Source organism: Eurytemora carolleeae, unplaced genomic scaffold (assembly GCF_000591075.1).
Source record: "Eurytemora carolleeae unplaced genomic scaffold, Eaff_2.0 scaffold864, whole genome shotgun sequence".
Lineage (NCBI taxonomy): Eukaryota > Metazoa > Arthropoda > Copepoda > Calanoida > Temoridae > Eurytemora > Eurytemora carolleeae.
Genome location: NW_019396750.1, coordinates 11318 through 27256, shown reverse-complemented (window position 1 = coordinate 27256; position 15939 = coordinate 11318). Strand labels below are relative to the sequence as shown.

Below are 15939 nucleotides of genomic sequence, written 5' to 3'. Positions count from 1 at the left end.
CATAAAAGATTGAAAATCAAATAAAATGGGAAGACAAAAAAGAAGCCAGAAGTTTTCTTCCAGGAAGAAGGTTATGAGCTCTTCAGATCCAAGATTAAAGGTAGAGGAAACAGTTTTTTTTTTCAGTGTGTTTCAGTTTAACCTCAAAGGATATGGAAGTGAAATTTTTATTAGATCGACAAAATCAAAGACGTAGTCCTAAGAATTCACGTAATGACTACAATTACCTTATTTTAAATCTGTTTTAGGAAAAGGACAGAATACCCTCCAAGAAGGAATTAAGAAAGCGGAAGGAGAAAGAGGAAAAAGAAGGGAAAACTACAGAACATGCTCAGGAAAGATCAATGTCAATATCATACAAATTCACTTTATTTTGGATTTTTTCTACGGCTGCCGCTTGGATCATCTACAAAAGGATTGTGTGTTGCCGCGGATCGGATTACCTGATTATGTAGCCTGGTCGTCCGCTCATGTAGCACATTCTTCCCGCTCTTGTTGCCCGGACTGAATTTACTGGAGCTGTGTGTATATTGCTGTTTATTTTCTGCAGATAATTGTCTCTAACTAATCTGTGGTACCAGTGTGGGAGCGTGGCCGAACTAAGTCTAAGTAATGCAAATATGTTCTTATGTGTTACAAACGTTTCGGGTTCTTCAAACCTACATGAAAGTCGTTCGGCACCCGTTATCCTCTGTAGGTTATCCATGGTCGTCAGTCAAAAAGGATGTGAAGATTATTAAATAATAATTTTATATGTATGTTGAAAAGCGTGTGAATTTATAATTGATCTTCTCTACTAGGCTAGCAGTGCACTATTCTTCCAATATAATACTCAACTGGGACCTCCTTTTCATATTCTAGGTATGTATTTATTCAAACTAAACTTTTCCCTCTTTTATTTGATTTATTTGAAGTTGTGCTTAAGGCCAGGTAAGTTTGCTACAAACAAGAGTGGGCATAAACTCTTTCTCGTCGGCTCACCTCAATTTGCACTGATTGATATCTTATTTATATTTCTGACAGGCAGTTCATACAGGGGTCAACCGTGAACTGAAAACACATTAAATCAGTCCATGGTTATGTTATTTGTATACAGCAATAAAATTGCCAGCCTTAATAATAACTTTTCTTCGGGTTAAAAACATTTAAATTTATACAAAATAAAAGTTCACCTACAATGTTGATATGTTTGGAGGTTTGTAGCCTATAGTCCGTTTACAATGCACCGCACTCGGGTATGAGAACCAAAAATGTGCTTTTTAAAGTTGAGTTGAGATTTTCATATGTCTTTTCAAATATTCTTTTTCAATCGTAATTTAGATTAGTTCCTGTATTTGATCTAGAGGAGCAGCGTTAGATCAGGGATACAGTATCAGTATCTAGCAAATCCTGTACAGGGTCATTCCGTCGGAGGTATCGGAGGGGAGCAGGACAACCAAGTCAAGGTCGTCGGAGATCTGGTATACATAGAGATGGAGGCGCCACTAGGAAACTTTCAGAGGTAGCATGGAACTCAAACCAAGCGTCCAGAGATACAGGAACACTCAGACTCCGTTGAGATCGGAGTCTTGTATATGTAGAGAACTGAAACCAAGCATCCAGAGACAAAGGAACACTCGAACTCCGTTAACATCGGGGAGTCTTGTATATGTAGAGAACCAAAACCAAGCGTCCAGAGATGCAGGAACACTCAGACTCTGTTGAGATTGGGAGTCTTGTATATGTAGGTTTTTATCATGACCTACCCAAGGCTCAGGGTGTCAAGATTAGTAGGTGAGAGGAGGGGAGAGCATATTCATCCTGGAGACCAAGGATGCAGATAAGATTAGCTCCGTGGGGCAGCGGAGAGGTTCAAGCTCTAGAGATCAAAAGAAACTCAGAGCCAGCTTTCCATAAGAGTTGATGAAGTTGTTGTGAGAATTTTGGATATTTTTCAAGCTTCGAATGTTCATAATTAATAATCTGGTTCAGTGCGTGGAGACTGAGGAATTACAATTATCACACCAAATCTATACATATTATATCAACCATCCGTTAGAAGAGAATCAAGCAACATGGTGTTAAAGTTTCCATGTGAATATTTATATCACGGATGATTTATAAACCTGGAGAAAGAGAAACACGAGCAGGCTAGAAGGACGCAACTAACCCATCGTGGTCTGAAAGACAAGACCAAATATTTAAAAGGGAGTGGCTAGACTTTTTAGCATCTGAACATAGTATCGGATAGACCCATTTATAAAACTTATTTACAGTCTTTAAAATGATTTTCCATCATTCTTTCAATCTAAAATTATACTCTAATTCAAGGTGTAAAACAGGCCTTGAAAATGTTTATACATTAAATTCTCAGATTATATAAAACATTTTGGACATTAAGATTAATGGTAAATTCGATGTATTTGTAGGATTAGTAGATTGAAGATAGAATTATTCTGTAGAACTTGAACACATAATAAATATATAGATCCACAGATCTTACAGAAGTATCCTAAAACTGTTCTTAATCTTATTTTTATTTAGATTTGCAATTTAAATATTTGTAAGATATAAAAATTAATTTTATAAAGACTAGATTATTATCAGACTATTTTAAACATTAAATAGGAGGAGTGGTTCTTGGCCTCTGACTTCTATATAAAATGTATACGTTGGTTTTGTTTTTAGTTGACACAAATTTTATCAACTTCTCGATCAAGAACAAGATGGACATCATCCAGAGCATGATGGACTGTTTGTACGCCAAGTGTATTCCCTATGTAACAGACTGCGTGATGGCAGAGTTGGAGAAATTAGGAGCTAAATACAGGTAATTATGATTAGTTTAGTACAGTGGTCAGCATATATATGAACAGGGGTGTATATTTTCTTTACTGATCAATCCCCCACGCTTTGAAAATAATTTTTTTCCCCAGAGGTTATCTATATGATTTGTTACGGTGTTTTCGCTGAATTAGGAAAAGGGATTTTTAAAGTGTAAATAGATAAATTTTTAGGTACACGGTATCCAAAAGGGATGTAAAAACTGGTCTTGATTTCCCATTTTTATTTTTTTAATTGTGAAGGAAGCAGTGCTTCAATACTTAGGATAGTGCTTCGTATATATTTCAAAGGTTAGGAACCTGCTCAGTCCCCCCCCTGGACCAGTAAGCCCCCCCCCCTTGTAAATAAAAAAGTTTAAGCCCCCAATGGACTGGTTCCTGAATACGCCTCTGGCTGCAGGTAGTGATGGGAGCAGTTCCTTAATATTTCATTATTTAGGATAGCGCTGCGGATAGTAAAGGATCCTAGGTTTGAGAGATTAACATGCTTACATAAAGGAACCTACGCTGATGACTGCTTAATTAACAGGTTAGATTATATTTAACAAAGCGAAAATTTATAACTTAAAGGGACTGTAAGCGTAATTTCAAGTGACCCTCCATGCAAAGAGGGGAATGTCCGATTTACAATGGTACCCTGAAAAACATTCTTAGCTCGTTGAGTACAGAAATATGTGTGTTAACAGTCATAACTCAACGCAGCGCATAGAGGGTCACTTGAAATTAAGCTTACAGTCTCTTTAATACAAAAGTTTTATTTCCAATAAAATGCATTCACGGTACGAATTGTTCTTCCGTTTCTATTATCTCAAATGCATGCTCAAAAGACGTTAGATCAAATAAGTTTTTAAAAATTTTGATTAATTGATTGGCATATTCTAGCTGTCTGGTTTACATTTTTCGTCTTTAACCAGGGGTGTATATAATTCCATTTTTTATTCTTCCCCTTCCCTCTCAAATTTTATTTTGATTTCCTTCCCCAAATTCGATAACCAAAGACATCATTTTTTATATTTAAATTGCAGTGCATTATAACCCCAAAAATATGCATTTAAAAAGCATAGATGGCGCCGCAGGGAAAAAATTTTTAAATTCTGATAGGTATGTTGGCAATGGGGGAAAAAGTCGGGATTGATTATTTGTCAGTCCAGGAGGATAATTTTCTTGGAATTTATTTCCGATAATTTTTCTTGGTGGGAGAGTTTGTGAAATTTTTAAGTAGTCTTGACTATTTTGAAAAATTATTGAGTAATAAGCATCCTTTTATTATATTTGTTATGAAGTTGTGCGATAAGCGCGAAACACTTTTAACACTTTTTTGCTGCATTTTAAGTATTGGGGAAAATTATTTTAGATAAAGTTATGTAGATATGTAGAGGTAAAGAGCTCCAGCCCTTCTCTTCCCTATATTCCCCTTTCCTTCACTTCTTTATCTGCCAACCTTCCATCGATTCTCTTTTTTGCCCTTCCCTGCGTTCCCATTCCCTATCTACCCTACCTTCCTCTTACCTTCCCCTTCTACTCCCTTCCCTGTCCCTTCCGTAGTTCCCTATATTCCTCTTTCCCTCTTAACCTTCCTCATTCCGTCTCAAGCTTCCCCTTTCCCTCTAAATCTTCCCCTTTCCCTCCCAACCTTCCCCGTCCATACTTTTCCACTTCCAATACCTATATATTTTCCTACCTATCTCCTTCCCTGCCTATCTCCTTCTCTACATATCTCCTTCCCTACCTATTTCCTTCCTTGCTTTCCTACCTATCTCCTTCCCTGCCTATCCACTTCCCTCCCTTCCCCCTCCCTATCTAACCCCCTTCCCAACCTTTTACATTTTCCCGCTGTTACCCTTCCCCTTTTCCTTTCATTTTCCCCCTTTTTTCTTTCCCCATTTCCTTCCCTTATTCCTTCCCTTTCCCTGGTCTTTGATTTCTTTCTTCCCCAAGGGAGGGGGGGAAGAATTTTATAAACCCCTGTCTTTAACTCGTTTAAGATGTTTTTAAATTAAAAAATATATAAATTCTAATGAGTAAAAAAATTTAATTTCTTGTATATTGCAGGGTGACCCAGCATAAAGCCTTTATAGTTGGCACCTGTGATAAAGATCTCAAAAGAAGAATAAGGAATGCACTCCTGTCGAGAAGAAAACTCTTAATCCCCCCCCCCCCACACCCTCCTGTGCAAACATACATGCACCCACTTTTGGCATACTTTTTAACAATTTAAAAATATATTTCTTGGATCAATATTTAACTTTGGAAACAGTTTTATTAAAGCTAACACTCAACTTTACATTTTTATTTAAGCATTTATAGTAGAAGGAAGGGGGAAGTAAGAATACACACCCCTGGCCCGGTTTTCTTTCCAGTTCGCAGATCGTATAAANCGTTGTAAATAGTTAAAGAAGGAGGTGCATTTACAGGAAGATACCTGGAGTGCCTATTATGTACCTCACAAACCACAAGTACAGCATTGAACGAATGCCGGACGCCTACGGAGCTCCGAAATAAATAATCCAAAAAAATATTTAATCTCACAAAATTTTCCTTAGTTGTACAAATTCAGAATTGTCAGATATTTTCTGATTAAAACTATCTTATGTCCGCCATTTTTATTTTTTCCAGATAAAATGGCCGCTACTCCTTCAGTCACATGGGCTCAGCGCCCCAAAATGGTTTTCCTAACCATCAATGTCAGGGAGGAAGTTCTTAGAAACTACATTTCATTTTTTGTTATGTTTTAACCCTTTAAGGGACTAAAGACTTCATTTCAATTTACCCTCCATTTACGGTGATGCATCATCGTTTTACAGCTTTATCATTGAAAATTATCATTTTTCAGCTTTAAATTATATATCTCATTTATCCAAGATGCAACAAAGGTTCAAGGGTATCGTGAATTAAATGATGGATCAAGTAAAATTACGTCCAGTCATTTCAAGTGGTTTTTGTTTTTGTTTGGGTAGTTTTTACAGTTTTATTTTCAACTTGCCAAGTTTCGAAGTATGAAGGACAGGCCGGGTATGATGCAATAATTTGATTTTAAGAACTTCTGTTTTACAGTGATTGTACAAATCCTGAAATTAAGTTGGAGAAGGACAGTCTACACTTCAAGGTAAATGTATTAATAATTAGACTTTTAGATTATAATTGGAGATAGGGGTGAGGGTTCATTCCTTGCTTTTTTAAGTATTACTTACATCAAATTTATAATTTCTACTAGATGTCTTAGATCTTGTATATTTTGAAGTAGGCATTCTGCTTAGTCTATTGTCAACGCTTCAAATGTCGAAGGTTTACACAATTAGGTTGCAAAGATAATTGAAAACTGAAGTCGGGGGAAGTCGTCAGTTTCTTGATCATAACAGAGCTATGTCTTTTGCGCACCTGTTTTTCGGAATTAACCTGTTTAGGTATAATTTGATATTAATCGAAACGCAATTTTTCCGTTACAGAATTTGCACCGGGAATTTTATGATTATAGAAAACGTCCCCCTTTTCTTTCCCCTTTTCCTTCCCTTTTTCCTTCACCTTCCCCTTGGGCCTTTTGNGGTTCAAATTACTTCAAAGAACAGAATTTGTATTCAGGGTGTTGGAGGCCCTGACAAGAAGGAGTATGAGATCAAGATGAAGTTCTTGAAGGAGTTGGATGTTGATGCGTCTAAGTACGCAGTCAGGCCCCGTAGCGTAGACTTTGCGCTAGGTACGCCGCATTACTTTTTTAAATAAACTGACTTTCGTAATTTTAGATTTCTGAATTCAAATAAAGGACATACATTTTTGTTTTATAGCTTGAATATTTGTGTGACTATTAAGGCGTAAAGCCATTGCTAAGAAGGGTAAAATGTCAGAGTATAAAAAAATAAAACATTTTCAATATTTGTGAGAAAAAATAACAATGTGATCTTTGTTTTCGAAAAATTGTATATTTCTAACTGATGTTGGTTTGTGCAGAGAAGGCTGAGGAGGGACCATACTGGGAGAGACTTCTAGAGGATAAGACTAAACAGCACTGGCTTAAGGTAAAGTAATGGTTGGTTGGTTGGCTGGTCAAGTTAATTGATTTTTTCATTGATTATTTCAATGCTTTATTGTTTCATTGATTATTTCATTGCTTGATTGTTTAATTGATTATTTCAATGCTTTATTGTTTCATTGATTATTTCAATGCTTTATTGTTTCATTGATTATTTCATTGCTTTATTGTTTCATTGATTATTTCAATGCTTTATTGTTTCATTGATTATTTCAATGCTTTATTGTTTCATTGATTATTTCAATGCTTTATTGTTTCATTAGTTATTTCAATGCTTTATTGTTTCATTAGTTATTTCATTGCTTGATTGTTTTATTAATTGATTATTTAATTGAATGACGATTTGAGTGAATTTTATTTGATTGATTGATTTAGATTGACTTCACCAAGTGGAGGGATGAGGACAGCGATGACGAGGGAGCAGGAGGAGATGAAGGAGACATGGCTTCCATGATGGGAGGCATGGGTGGTATGGGAGGCATGGGTGGTATGGGCGGCATGGGTGGTATGGGCGGCATGGGTGGTATGGGAGGTATGGACCTTGCGGCAATGATGAAGGGCATGGGAGGTAAGAACTTTGTTGAAGTATTAGGCATCCTTAGTCCAAAAATACACAACCATAAAAGGCAAAGTTCTACTTTGAAAGGAACACTAGTTCTCGTGAATTATAATACGAGATATGATTCTCAAATCCCTTTCATATTATTTGTTTTTTAAAAAGTGACTTGAGGTGTAGAATTCACGGGATTTGGAGAAATTATGAAGATAGAACATGTCACATGTTTGATATGATATCCTTATGCATAGTTTTATTGTTTACTAATTCAGGTATGGGAGGTATGGGAGGTATGGGAGGTATGGATATGCCTGGTATGGGAGAAGGAGAGGAGGAGGATGAGGAGGGAGACAGTGATGCTGAGAACCTCCCTGGTCTTGAGTAGACCTAGTCATCCATCCCTGAGTTCTACTCATCCCTGATGCATCTCGTCCAGTCATCCTTTTAGTTGGATGTAAAATATTCTGTATTTTGATCATTTTGTAAATCATTCCCCCAACTCGATCCTGAGATCATGATCAGTTTAGTTCTGTCCTACCTCTGATCTCTGTATAGAATTCTCCAGTGTTAATCCATCAGATCGATCTTGATTGATTGATTGGTCGATATCGACTGATTACGTGGCATTTATGCTTGTACGATATTCTGCAGTATTTGCTATTTCAGGTGAAAAATGTTAAAAATTGTTGTTCTTCTTCTTCTCAACCTTGCACTCTCACACGCGCACGGTCATGCACACGATGATGGGCACGGGCATGCTCACGACCACGGACACGCACATGATGAACCAGCTTCCTTCAAATGGTCCAAACAAGCAAATGTGAAAGAAGATGAAATAATGGAAGACGACATTGATGTCGACCGTATCGAGACCATTTACGGAGAAGGGGAGACGGTGAACCTTGGTAAAGGTCAGAAACCTGCCGGAGGTCATGGTCATGCACATGGAGGTCATGGGCACGCACACGGAGGTCACGGACACAGCCATGGAGGTCACGGACACAGCCATGGAGGTCATGGGCATAGCCACGGAGGTCATGGTGGAGCTGAACCTGCCCCTGAAGTTCGGGAGAAAATGAGACAAAATCTGCACGCAAGGTCAGGTATTTTCCTATCTAAACTACAGCATTATTAAATATTAAATCGAAACTCATTCTTGTATATTTTAATCCTTCTAATTTCTGATTAAATTTTAAGCTTATCAAGTAGGAAATAATTTATTTTTGTGTTTAAAGATGGGACGATGACGAGGAGTTAGAGAAAACTGATATTGGAACTGTTTGGTTTCAGGTTGGTAACTAGTAATATCGGAATCTTAAAGGGACTGTAAGCGTATTTTCAAGGGACTTCCATTCAAAGTTGACAATGTCCGATTCAAAACAGTACCCTTGTAACCTTTATCTGATAAATAATGTGGAAGATATTTTCGTTTTTCTAGGCTTATAAGTGGTGCACTCGGATAATTCCTATATTTATTTCTAGAGCAAGAATGCGCAAGACACTTTTGTTAAATAAATTAATTGAAAATAATCTATTTTTCAAACTATAAATATTGTCAGCTAAATAATATTTGATTAGACAACGCTTTTAAGGGTACCGTTGTGAATCGGGCATTGCCACCTCTTCATGTAGGATAATTCGTAATTACGCTTACAGTTTTTAATTTTATTAAAGTGGAACATATTTTCCAAAAATGTTGTCACTTTTAGCAGGAAAACTTCAAATATTTCTTATCTTTCCTTAAGAAATCTACAAATGTTTTACCAAAAAAAAATAATAATTAGATATTTCACTCCTCGTAAGTTCATTTTATGTTTTATATACGGATTTACTCTTTGCCATATTTATCATAACTGATTTATAGTCGATTGAAGTCAAAACTATTATGTTCTTAATCTCGGGATCAAACATTGATCTCTCTTATGCAGACCAACGGATTAATTAATTCCTCCATAGGGTTCAAATTCCACGCATGGATTGATTTGATAATAATAATAAAGCTCATGTTATAAAATATTTAGGCTATTGGAGCAACCTTGTTGATCAGTGCAGCTCCCTTCTTCATACTATTCTTTATCCCCTTGGACAATAGTCAGGAGAAACAGTGGCTTCTTAAGGTAATTACCATGCCATCAATAATTCACAACATTGTCTTATTCTTTATCCCCTTGGACAATAGTTGGGAGAAACCGTAGCTACTCAAGGTTATAAACATGCCATCAATGATTCACAAGATTGTCTTATTCTTTATCCCTTGGACATTAGTCGGGAGAAACCGTGGCTTCTCAAGGTAATAAACATCATCATGTCATCAATGATTCACAACAATGTCTTATTCTATCCCCTTGGACAATAGTCGGGAGAAACAGTGGCTTCTGAAGGTAATAAACATGCCATCAATGATTCACAAGATTGTCTTATTCTTTATCCCCTTGGACAATAGTCGGGAGAAACCGTGTCTTCTCAAGGTAATAAACATGCCATCAATAATTTACAACAATGTCATTTCTTTTAACCTTTTTTTCAGCGGTGATAACTTAAATGTTCTTTTTGAACCACGTCTATTTCTGGATTTCTAAAGCTATGGCAAGCAAGAAAATGGCATGGCTGAAATTGGTTGCAATTCCAATGAATTATGAACTTAGTCATTATTTAAAGGTTACTTCATACTTGATAATGAAACTCCTTACTTAAAGGATATATCACTTTTTGTTATCAATGTAACCATTATGAGGCCTTTCAATGAATTTTGAATAATAAATAAAACAAATGTAGGAACAAATATCTAACATATAGAACTACAATATTGAAGTTCAATTCATTGTGATAATTTCTCCCATCCCAGGACTCCTGGACTACAAGTGATGAACCTGAATCTCTGGAGTGTGGATAAGATGCTGAACACTATGGTTCAAATAGATTATCAAGTACAATAAGTGGCAACAGAGAAATGGACAAATGTCACGTCTCAAGTGTCAAATATAATAAGGAAAACGAAACTTTCTCACATTAGTTGACATGTTTTCTAAGATTAAATAAAAAAAATGTAAAAAAGAAAATAAAGAACACATATAATTGCACTTATTTAACTGTAAGATAAGCACTATTCTAAAATTATCACTATTATTAATAATTTTGCGGACACAAAAATTGAATTGCCACTTGTGACGTCAGAATACAGCTGTACAGAGAGTGTACAAATTCTAAGTTGCCATCTATTGTACTAGAATCTATTTGCTATGGTTGACCTTCGACCCAAGAAACTGGACATTTTTATGTTTAATCTTAATAAATTTAATTTAAAGTTGATTTTCTTGATTAGATTTTGTTGAGTTTTGCCTCTGGAGGTTTACTGGGAGATGCGTTTCTTCATCTTATTCCTCACGCACAGATGGCTAGTGTAAGTACTATAATAACCAGTACTGCTTAGGATCCATCTCTTGTCGATATAAATGGATCCAGAAGAAAATCCGGATCCGGATCCAGGTCATGATCATGTCATCCAAGATTTTGATGTGTTGAATCAATTAAAAATTCCGCCTTTTTTTATTGTTTTCATTTATTTTTTTTCTGAAATCTAAATTAAATTTATATAATTTTTTTAATTAGTCGGCTGGTGGACACGGACACTCACACGATCACGGGCACTCCCACGGTGGAGGAGATGAGGGTCATGTACATGATATGTCTGTAGGTAGGTCCTAGTAATCAGGGGGGGGGGGGTATGATTGAAATAATGCGAGCGAAGCATGCTTTGATTTTCATCCTCCATTGCAAAAAAAACTTCCTACCTTTATATAAGAGGTCATTTGGTCATTTATATTTCCCTTAAAGAAAAAACGAACAAATTATGAATTACCTAAATCTAAATTATTTGATTTTAGTAATTTCTTATTTTAAGGTCTTGGTGTCTTGTCCGGGATTTTGGCCTTTCTTTGTGTAGAGAAATTTGTCAGGTATGTAATGAATATTATTTCAGTTGTGTTTCTTTTTTTTAAAATGTGTTGAATTTCGTCAGTTATATTTTTTCTTCAAAAGTCGTCCATTTTTCTTCAGTTTTTATCCTTTCAATCTTAATTTTCATTTTATTTGTTTAAATTGCTATTTTTTCTCAAATTTTATCCGTTATCTTCAGTTTTCATTCTTTCCTCTTTTGTTAAGGGTTTATTGACAGAGATATTGATTTTCTTGTAAGTCCCTGAGTAAGTTGTAAATGAATATTTTCGTAATTATTGTTAATTTATCATACCCTTGTTTAGAATCTTGAAAGGAGGTCATGGACATTCTCACGGCCCATCTCCGGCGCTGCCTGCTAAGGTAATGCAACCCCAACCTCCTTATGTTAAACCCCCCGGCGAAAAAAATATATTTTTAATGTCATTCTTCTCTTCATCTTCGTCCCTTCCTAAAATGGGAAATATAATTTTGACAACAGCTGTTTTTCTTAGCTTTCTACAGACTCGGTGACATCAACGCCGGAATATTAATTAAAATGTAAATAAACCAGGAAGACCAGACGCCAAGGGGAGGAATCCAGCTAGCCCAGGCAGGAAATGGAGATAAGGGGGGGGGGGTGACGACTATCTTTCTCTATTATTTCATTTCAAACTTAAATGTTGTTGGAAACAAAAAAATGAGGAAAAATCTCAAGATTTAATAATTATTTTTAAACACTCAATAAAAGGGAATTTTTGCAAACCATTTTTTTTATTTATCATTATCTCAGTTTTTTTCCCCATCTGACAACCCATCTTTAAAAGAAATTGTTATGTTTATTTTAAAGTTTTTCAATATTGACTGATGGATATTGTATCATTAGAATCAAAAAGATCAACCCCGACCAAAATATATTTTCAAAACATATGGAACAAACACCTACTTTATTTACTCTATGGTTTGGATCATCTACACCGAATTTTAAATGTTATCTCTGTGCCAGGATGTGAAAGCAAAGGCGGACAAAGCAGAGAAGAAGAAGAAGAAAGCGAAGGATTCTGATAACGAAGAGGAGAAGGAAGAGAATGAAGGAGAGAAGGAAGGAGAGAAGGAGAAGAGGAAATCGGATAAGAAAGCAGTGAAGAAAGTGGAGGAAGAAGAGGTTTCGGAAGAAATCAAGGTATAGTTTTCTGCAGAATATTCCGCGCTCATGTTAAATGGATCTGATTTGGAAGACAAATTATGATTTTTTGAGGGGTGTACTGAGATTTAAATTTTTAAATGTGAATTATCCTGGGAAAATTGGTATATTTGTGATAGCTGGGTTTTGTTGCTGGTACGAAGGATGTGGGTCTGCAGAAGTATCAAGGAGCTGAAGTTCTTGATCAACCACGGTTGTAAATCCTAAGCCTTAAAAATCCTCCAGAAGAAATTCTGTGGCAGTAAGGTCTTCGGATAGTATGATGCATTAACAAATCATAATGTTANAAAACTTAATTTTTCATCTTTTTGATATTTATTCTCCAAAAGTTAATTTCATAAATTTAGCAAAAAAAAACTCTCCTTGAAACCATTATTTGTTGGGAAAAAATTATTTTCAAAGAGGGGGAGGGGATGACTTTAAGGAAAAAATACACCCACTGTATTTTTAGTCATATCTGTTTTTTTTTTAAACCTCGCAAGGGGATTCCCTGATTGCTGTGTTTGGTTGTATGCATTGTTTTTATCTAGGTATCTGGATACCTAAATCTGGCCGCAGATTGTTTCCACAACTTTACTGATGGATTAGCTATCGGAGCCAGCTTCCTTGCCGGAGAATCTGTAGGTAAGAAACTTGATAAAGAACCTCTGGTCGGAGTTGGGGTTTTGGTTTCACAAGGCTCTTCGAAGATTGAACTATTTGATTGTGATGGTCAAAATTTTGAATAATGTAGCAAAAGTGAATTTGCTAACTTTAAAATACGTTGATTGTTTTCTGAAGCCAACTGAAAACCAATTAGATATTAAAAGAACGGATAAAATATGTTTACCAATCAGATTCAACTATACTTACAATAGAAATAAAAATACCAGAGCTGCACCAAAAATACATTTCTCCAAACCAACCTTGGGACCAGATTTAGTTAATTTGAGTCCTGTCGCTGAACTACTTACCGTCGATTAAAATACTAAATGTAGTTATGTAGTTTAGTTATCATCTATTTAACGTGGACAAATCCTAAATCATCGATTCAAGATACGTGGTTGAACCGTCTCTAGACCTAACTCAAAATCGTTAAATCCGATTTTACAAATAACGAGACAAAACTCGGAACTCCTCTTTTGCTTGACCCGAGGCACAAGAGATGTGGTTCAACTCACTCCCTGCGGTTCAAATACTTGTCCCTATTTATTCGTTTTCTGTCACTTGTTCTGTTATGTTGGCGAATATTCTATGAAAACCTAAATTAATTTAAATATTTTTAGGATTAATCACAACATTCACAATTCTGCTTCATGAGATACCTCACGAGATTGGAGACTTCGCTATTCTCATTCAGGTATATCTTGTAAATATGGTAGTTCAAAGACTCGCATATAAATAAACTCTTGAAAATAATTTTATTCTAGAAGATATTGAATAAAGGACAGGGGAGAGAATAGGGGTTTGTGTTCATATGTTTTTGTGACGATGTAGGGAAGTTAAGAACTGGTGTTATCAACAAAACAAACCTGGTTAACGGTCGTAATATTCCTAACAAAGTGACAAGTCCAGGCTTATGAGATTTCTATTTTCCAAATTTTTGTTTATTTACAATTCAACCATTTTAGATCTGTCTAAATACGTCACAGTTCAATATAAACAAACATTATATCTTACAGATATTCTAATGGGTTGGTCTTCAAAGAAAACTATTTCTACTTTTTCATCTATTTAGATAAATACTGGCTTTCTTTTCTTATAATATTCGTGGATTTTAAATATTGTTCGTTGTTTAGTCTGGAGTTCCTAAACACAAGGCTATATTCCTTCAACTGTTAACTGCTGTTGGTGCTTTGACCGGCACGCTGGTATCCCTGGTTCTTGGCGGGGTCACGGAGACAGCTTCATCACTCACGCTTCCTTTCACAGCCGGGTTAGTAATAATTCTGTCAATAATATTTCCTGTAGAAACTTTGTTTTTAATTGCATTGAGGGTAGTAAAATTAATTTTAAATGCAATTTTAATTTTATAAGAACTGTCGGAAAAAATGCGTTTTTTAATGTTTTATGTCCACGGTTGCAATATTAATTTTAAGAATTATATAGCGACAAAATAATCAACGCTTTCGGTTTTCGTATTAAAAAAGCACTGTTTGTATCTTTAATGGCTTGTCAGCCCCCTTCCTTCCCTTATAATTATTTTTTTTTCAATGTATGCATATTTTTAAAAAATTTTTTGTTTTAGTGGATTTATCTATATTGCAACTGTGAGTGTACTCCCTGAACTACTGGAGGGGAGTACCTTCAAGCAGAGCGTAGCAGAGATCCTAGCACTCCTTCTGGGAGTATACATGATGGTCATCATTGCAGAATACGAGTAGAGGATCAGCATTTTCAGAAGATAGTTCTGTGGATCAAGCAGTAGGAGAACATTGATAAGATTTAATCGATAGTAAGAAGTAGCTGAACTGCGAAGACAAAGTTGAACCGCGTAGAAAAATTTGAACCTTTTCTGTTCGACAAAGTCTACGTGGTTCAACTACGTCACTCTATTCAGTAAATCTACATTCAATTACTGTGCTGTCATCATCCTTATACTGGGGGGAGGGGCTTTCATAAATAAACCTTTGAAGAAATTGAAGGACTAGAACCTAGGTCTATGTTTCCCGTAAATTTTTCCTACTTTCAAATTTTTTATTCGTATCGTTTTCTCTCCTTTCCTAAGGTATTTTCATTTTCCGCATAATCTTTATTTTTGATAATTGTCTTTCCCTTTTTTCTATTCTTTCGCGCTATGAATACCTTTACTTATATTTCTTCTGTCTTACACTAATTTTAAATCATTTTTGTTCATATTATTTTCCATTTCTAAGATGTCAATGGATTCAGGCTTTTAAAATTTATTTTCTTTTGTACTAAGAAATACTTCTGTTGTTAAAGATTTCTATTTTTTTAATCTGGGTTTTAAAAACTAACTTATTAATAATCATTTAACTTGAATAACTTGGTTTTTTTTTTGCTTTTGAGCACGTTTCCTTAGTTTTTTAATATGTTGCACAGAATTAGTTTTCACCGTCTTTATTTATGTAATATTTCACATTAGACGCGAGAAATTTTGAAGAATTTTCTACATTGACTAGTTCCCGCATTTATTTAATCTTACATTCTTTAAAAATTATTTATTAAGAAAATTGAACTAAGCAGATTCTCATTTGTATCCAGTTGTACATAAAACCATGTGATGAAATGTGATGAATATTTTTAGCAATATGGCCGCATTTTTGTTTATTAAAAAATATAGAAAATTTTCTAAATTTGCCTAATCATCTTTTAATAGTTTGCTGTGTGTTAAAAGCTTCAAATCGTTAATTGTTACCCGAATGGGACTGTTCCTGATATTTGAAAATTGACGTTT

General features: G+C 35.3%; 3 protein-coding genes across 5 annotated transcripts; all 3 read left to right on the top strand.

The window, feature by feature from the left end:
* On the top strand, window positions 1-5439 carry LOC111708193 (rRNA-processing protein FCF1 homolog). Its single transcript, XM_023481494.1, has 7 exons — window positions 1-100; window positions 249-335; window positions 801-861; window positions 2668-2809; window positions 3262-3351; window positions 4875-4941; window positions 5241-5439. Exons 1-7 carry the CDS (start codon window positions 26-28, stop codon window positions 5322-5324), a joined length of 606 nt encoding a protein of 201 aa, XP_023337262.1. The 5' UTR covers window positions 1-25; the 3' UTR covers window positions 5325-5439.
* LOC111708192 (uncharacterized protein Os08g0359500) lies at window positions 5434-8071 on the top strand. Of its 2 annotated transcripts, none has more exons than XM_023481493.1 (6): window positions 5434-5511; window positions 5877-5928; window positions 6402-6516; window positions 6768-6835; window positions 7225-7417; window positions 7687-8071. In XM_023481493.1, the coding sequence occupies exons 1-6, from the start codon at window positions 5444-5446 to the stop codon at window positions 7788-7790; spliced, it is 600 nt and encodes a 199-aa protein (XP_023337261.1). In that variant the 5' UTR covers window positions 5434-5443; the 3' UTR covers window positions 7791-8071. The 2 variants fall into 2 exon arrangements, with proteins under 2 accessions (XP_023337261.1, XP_023337260.1); XM_023481492.1 differs by having other exon boundaries at window positions 7678-8071.
* On the top strand, window positions 8065-15838 carry LOC111708189 (zinc transporter Slc39a7). 2 transcript variants are annotated; one of them, XM_023481488.1, is made up of 14 exons: window positions 8065-8503; window positions 8641-8695; window positions 9427-9522; window positions 10728-10805; window positions 11015-11099; window positions 11307-11361; window positions 11665-11722; window positions 12345-12521; window positions 13073-13166; window positions 13808-13881; window positions 14321-14457; window positions 14770-14976; window positions 15082-15249; window positions 15646-15838. In XM_023481488.1, the coding sequence occupies exons 1-12, from the start codon at window positions 8079-8081 to the stop codon at window positions 14903-14905; spliced, it is 1470 nt and encodes a 489-aa protein (XP_023337256.1). In that variant the 5' UTR covers window positions 8065-8078; the 3' UTR covers window positions 14906-14976; window positions 15082-15249; window positions 15646-15838. The 2 variants fall into 2 exon arrangements, with proteins under 2 accessions (XP_023337256.1, XP_023337255.1); XM_023481487.1 differs by having other exon boundaries at window positions 14770-15249.
* The last annotated feature ends 101 nt before the right edge of the window (window positions 15839-15939 follow it).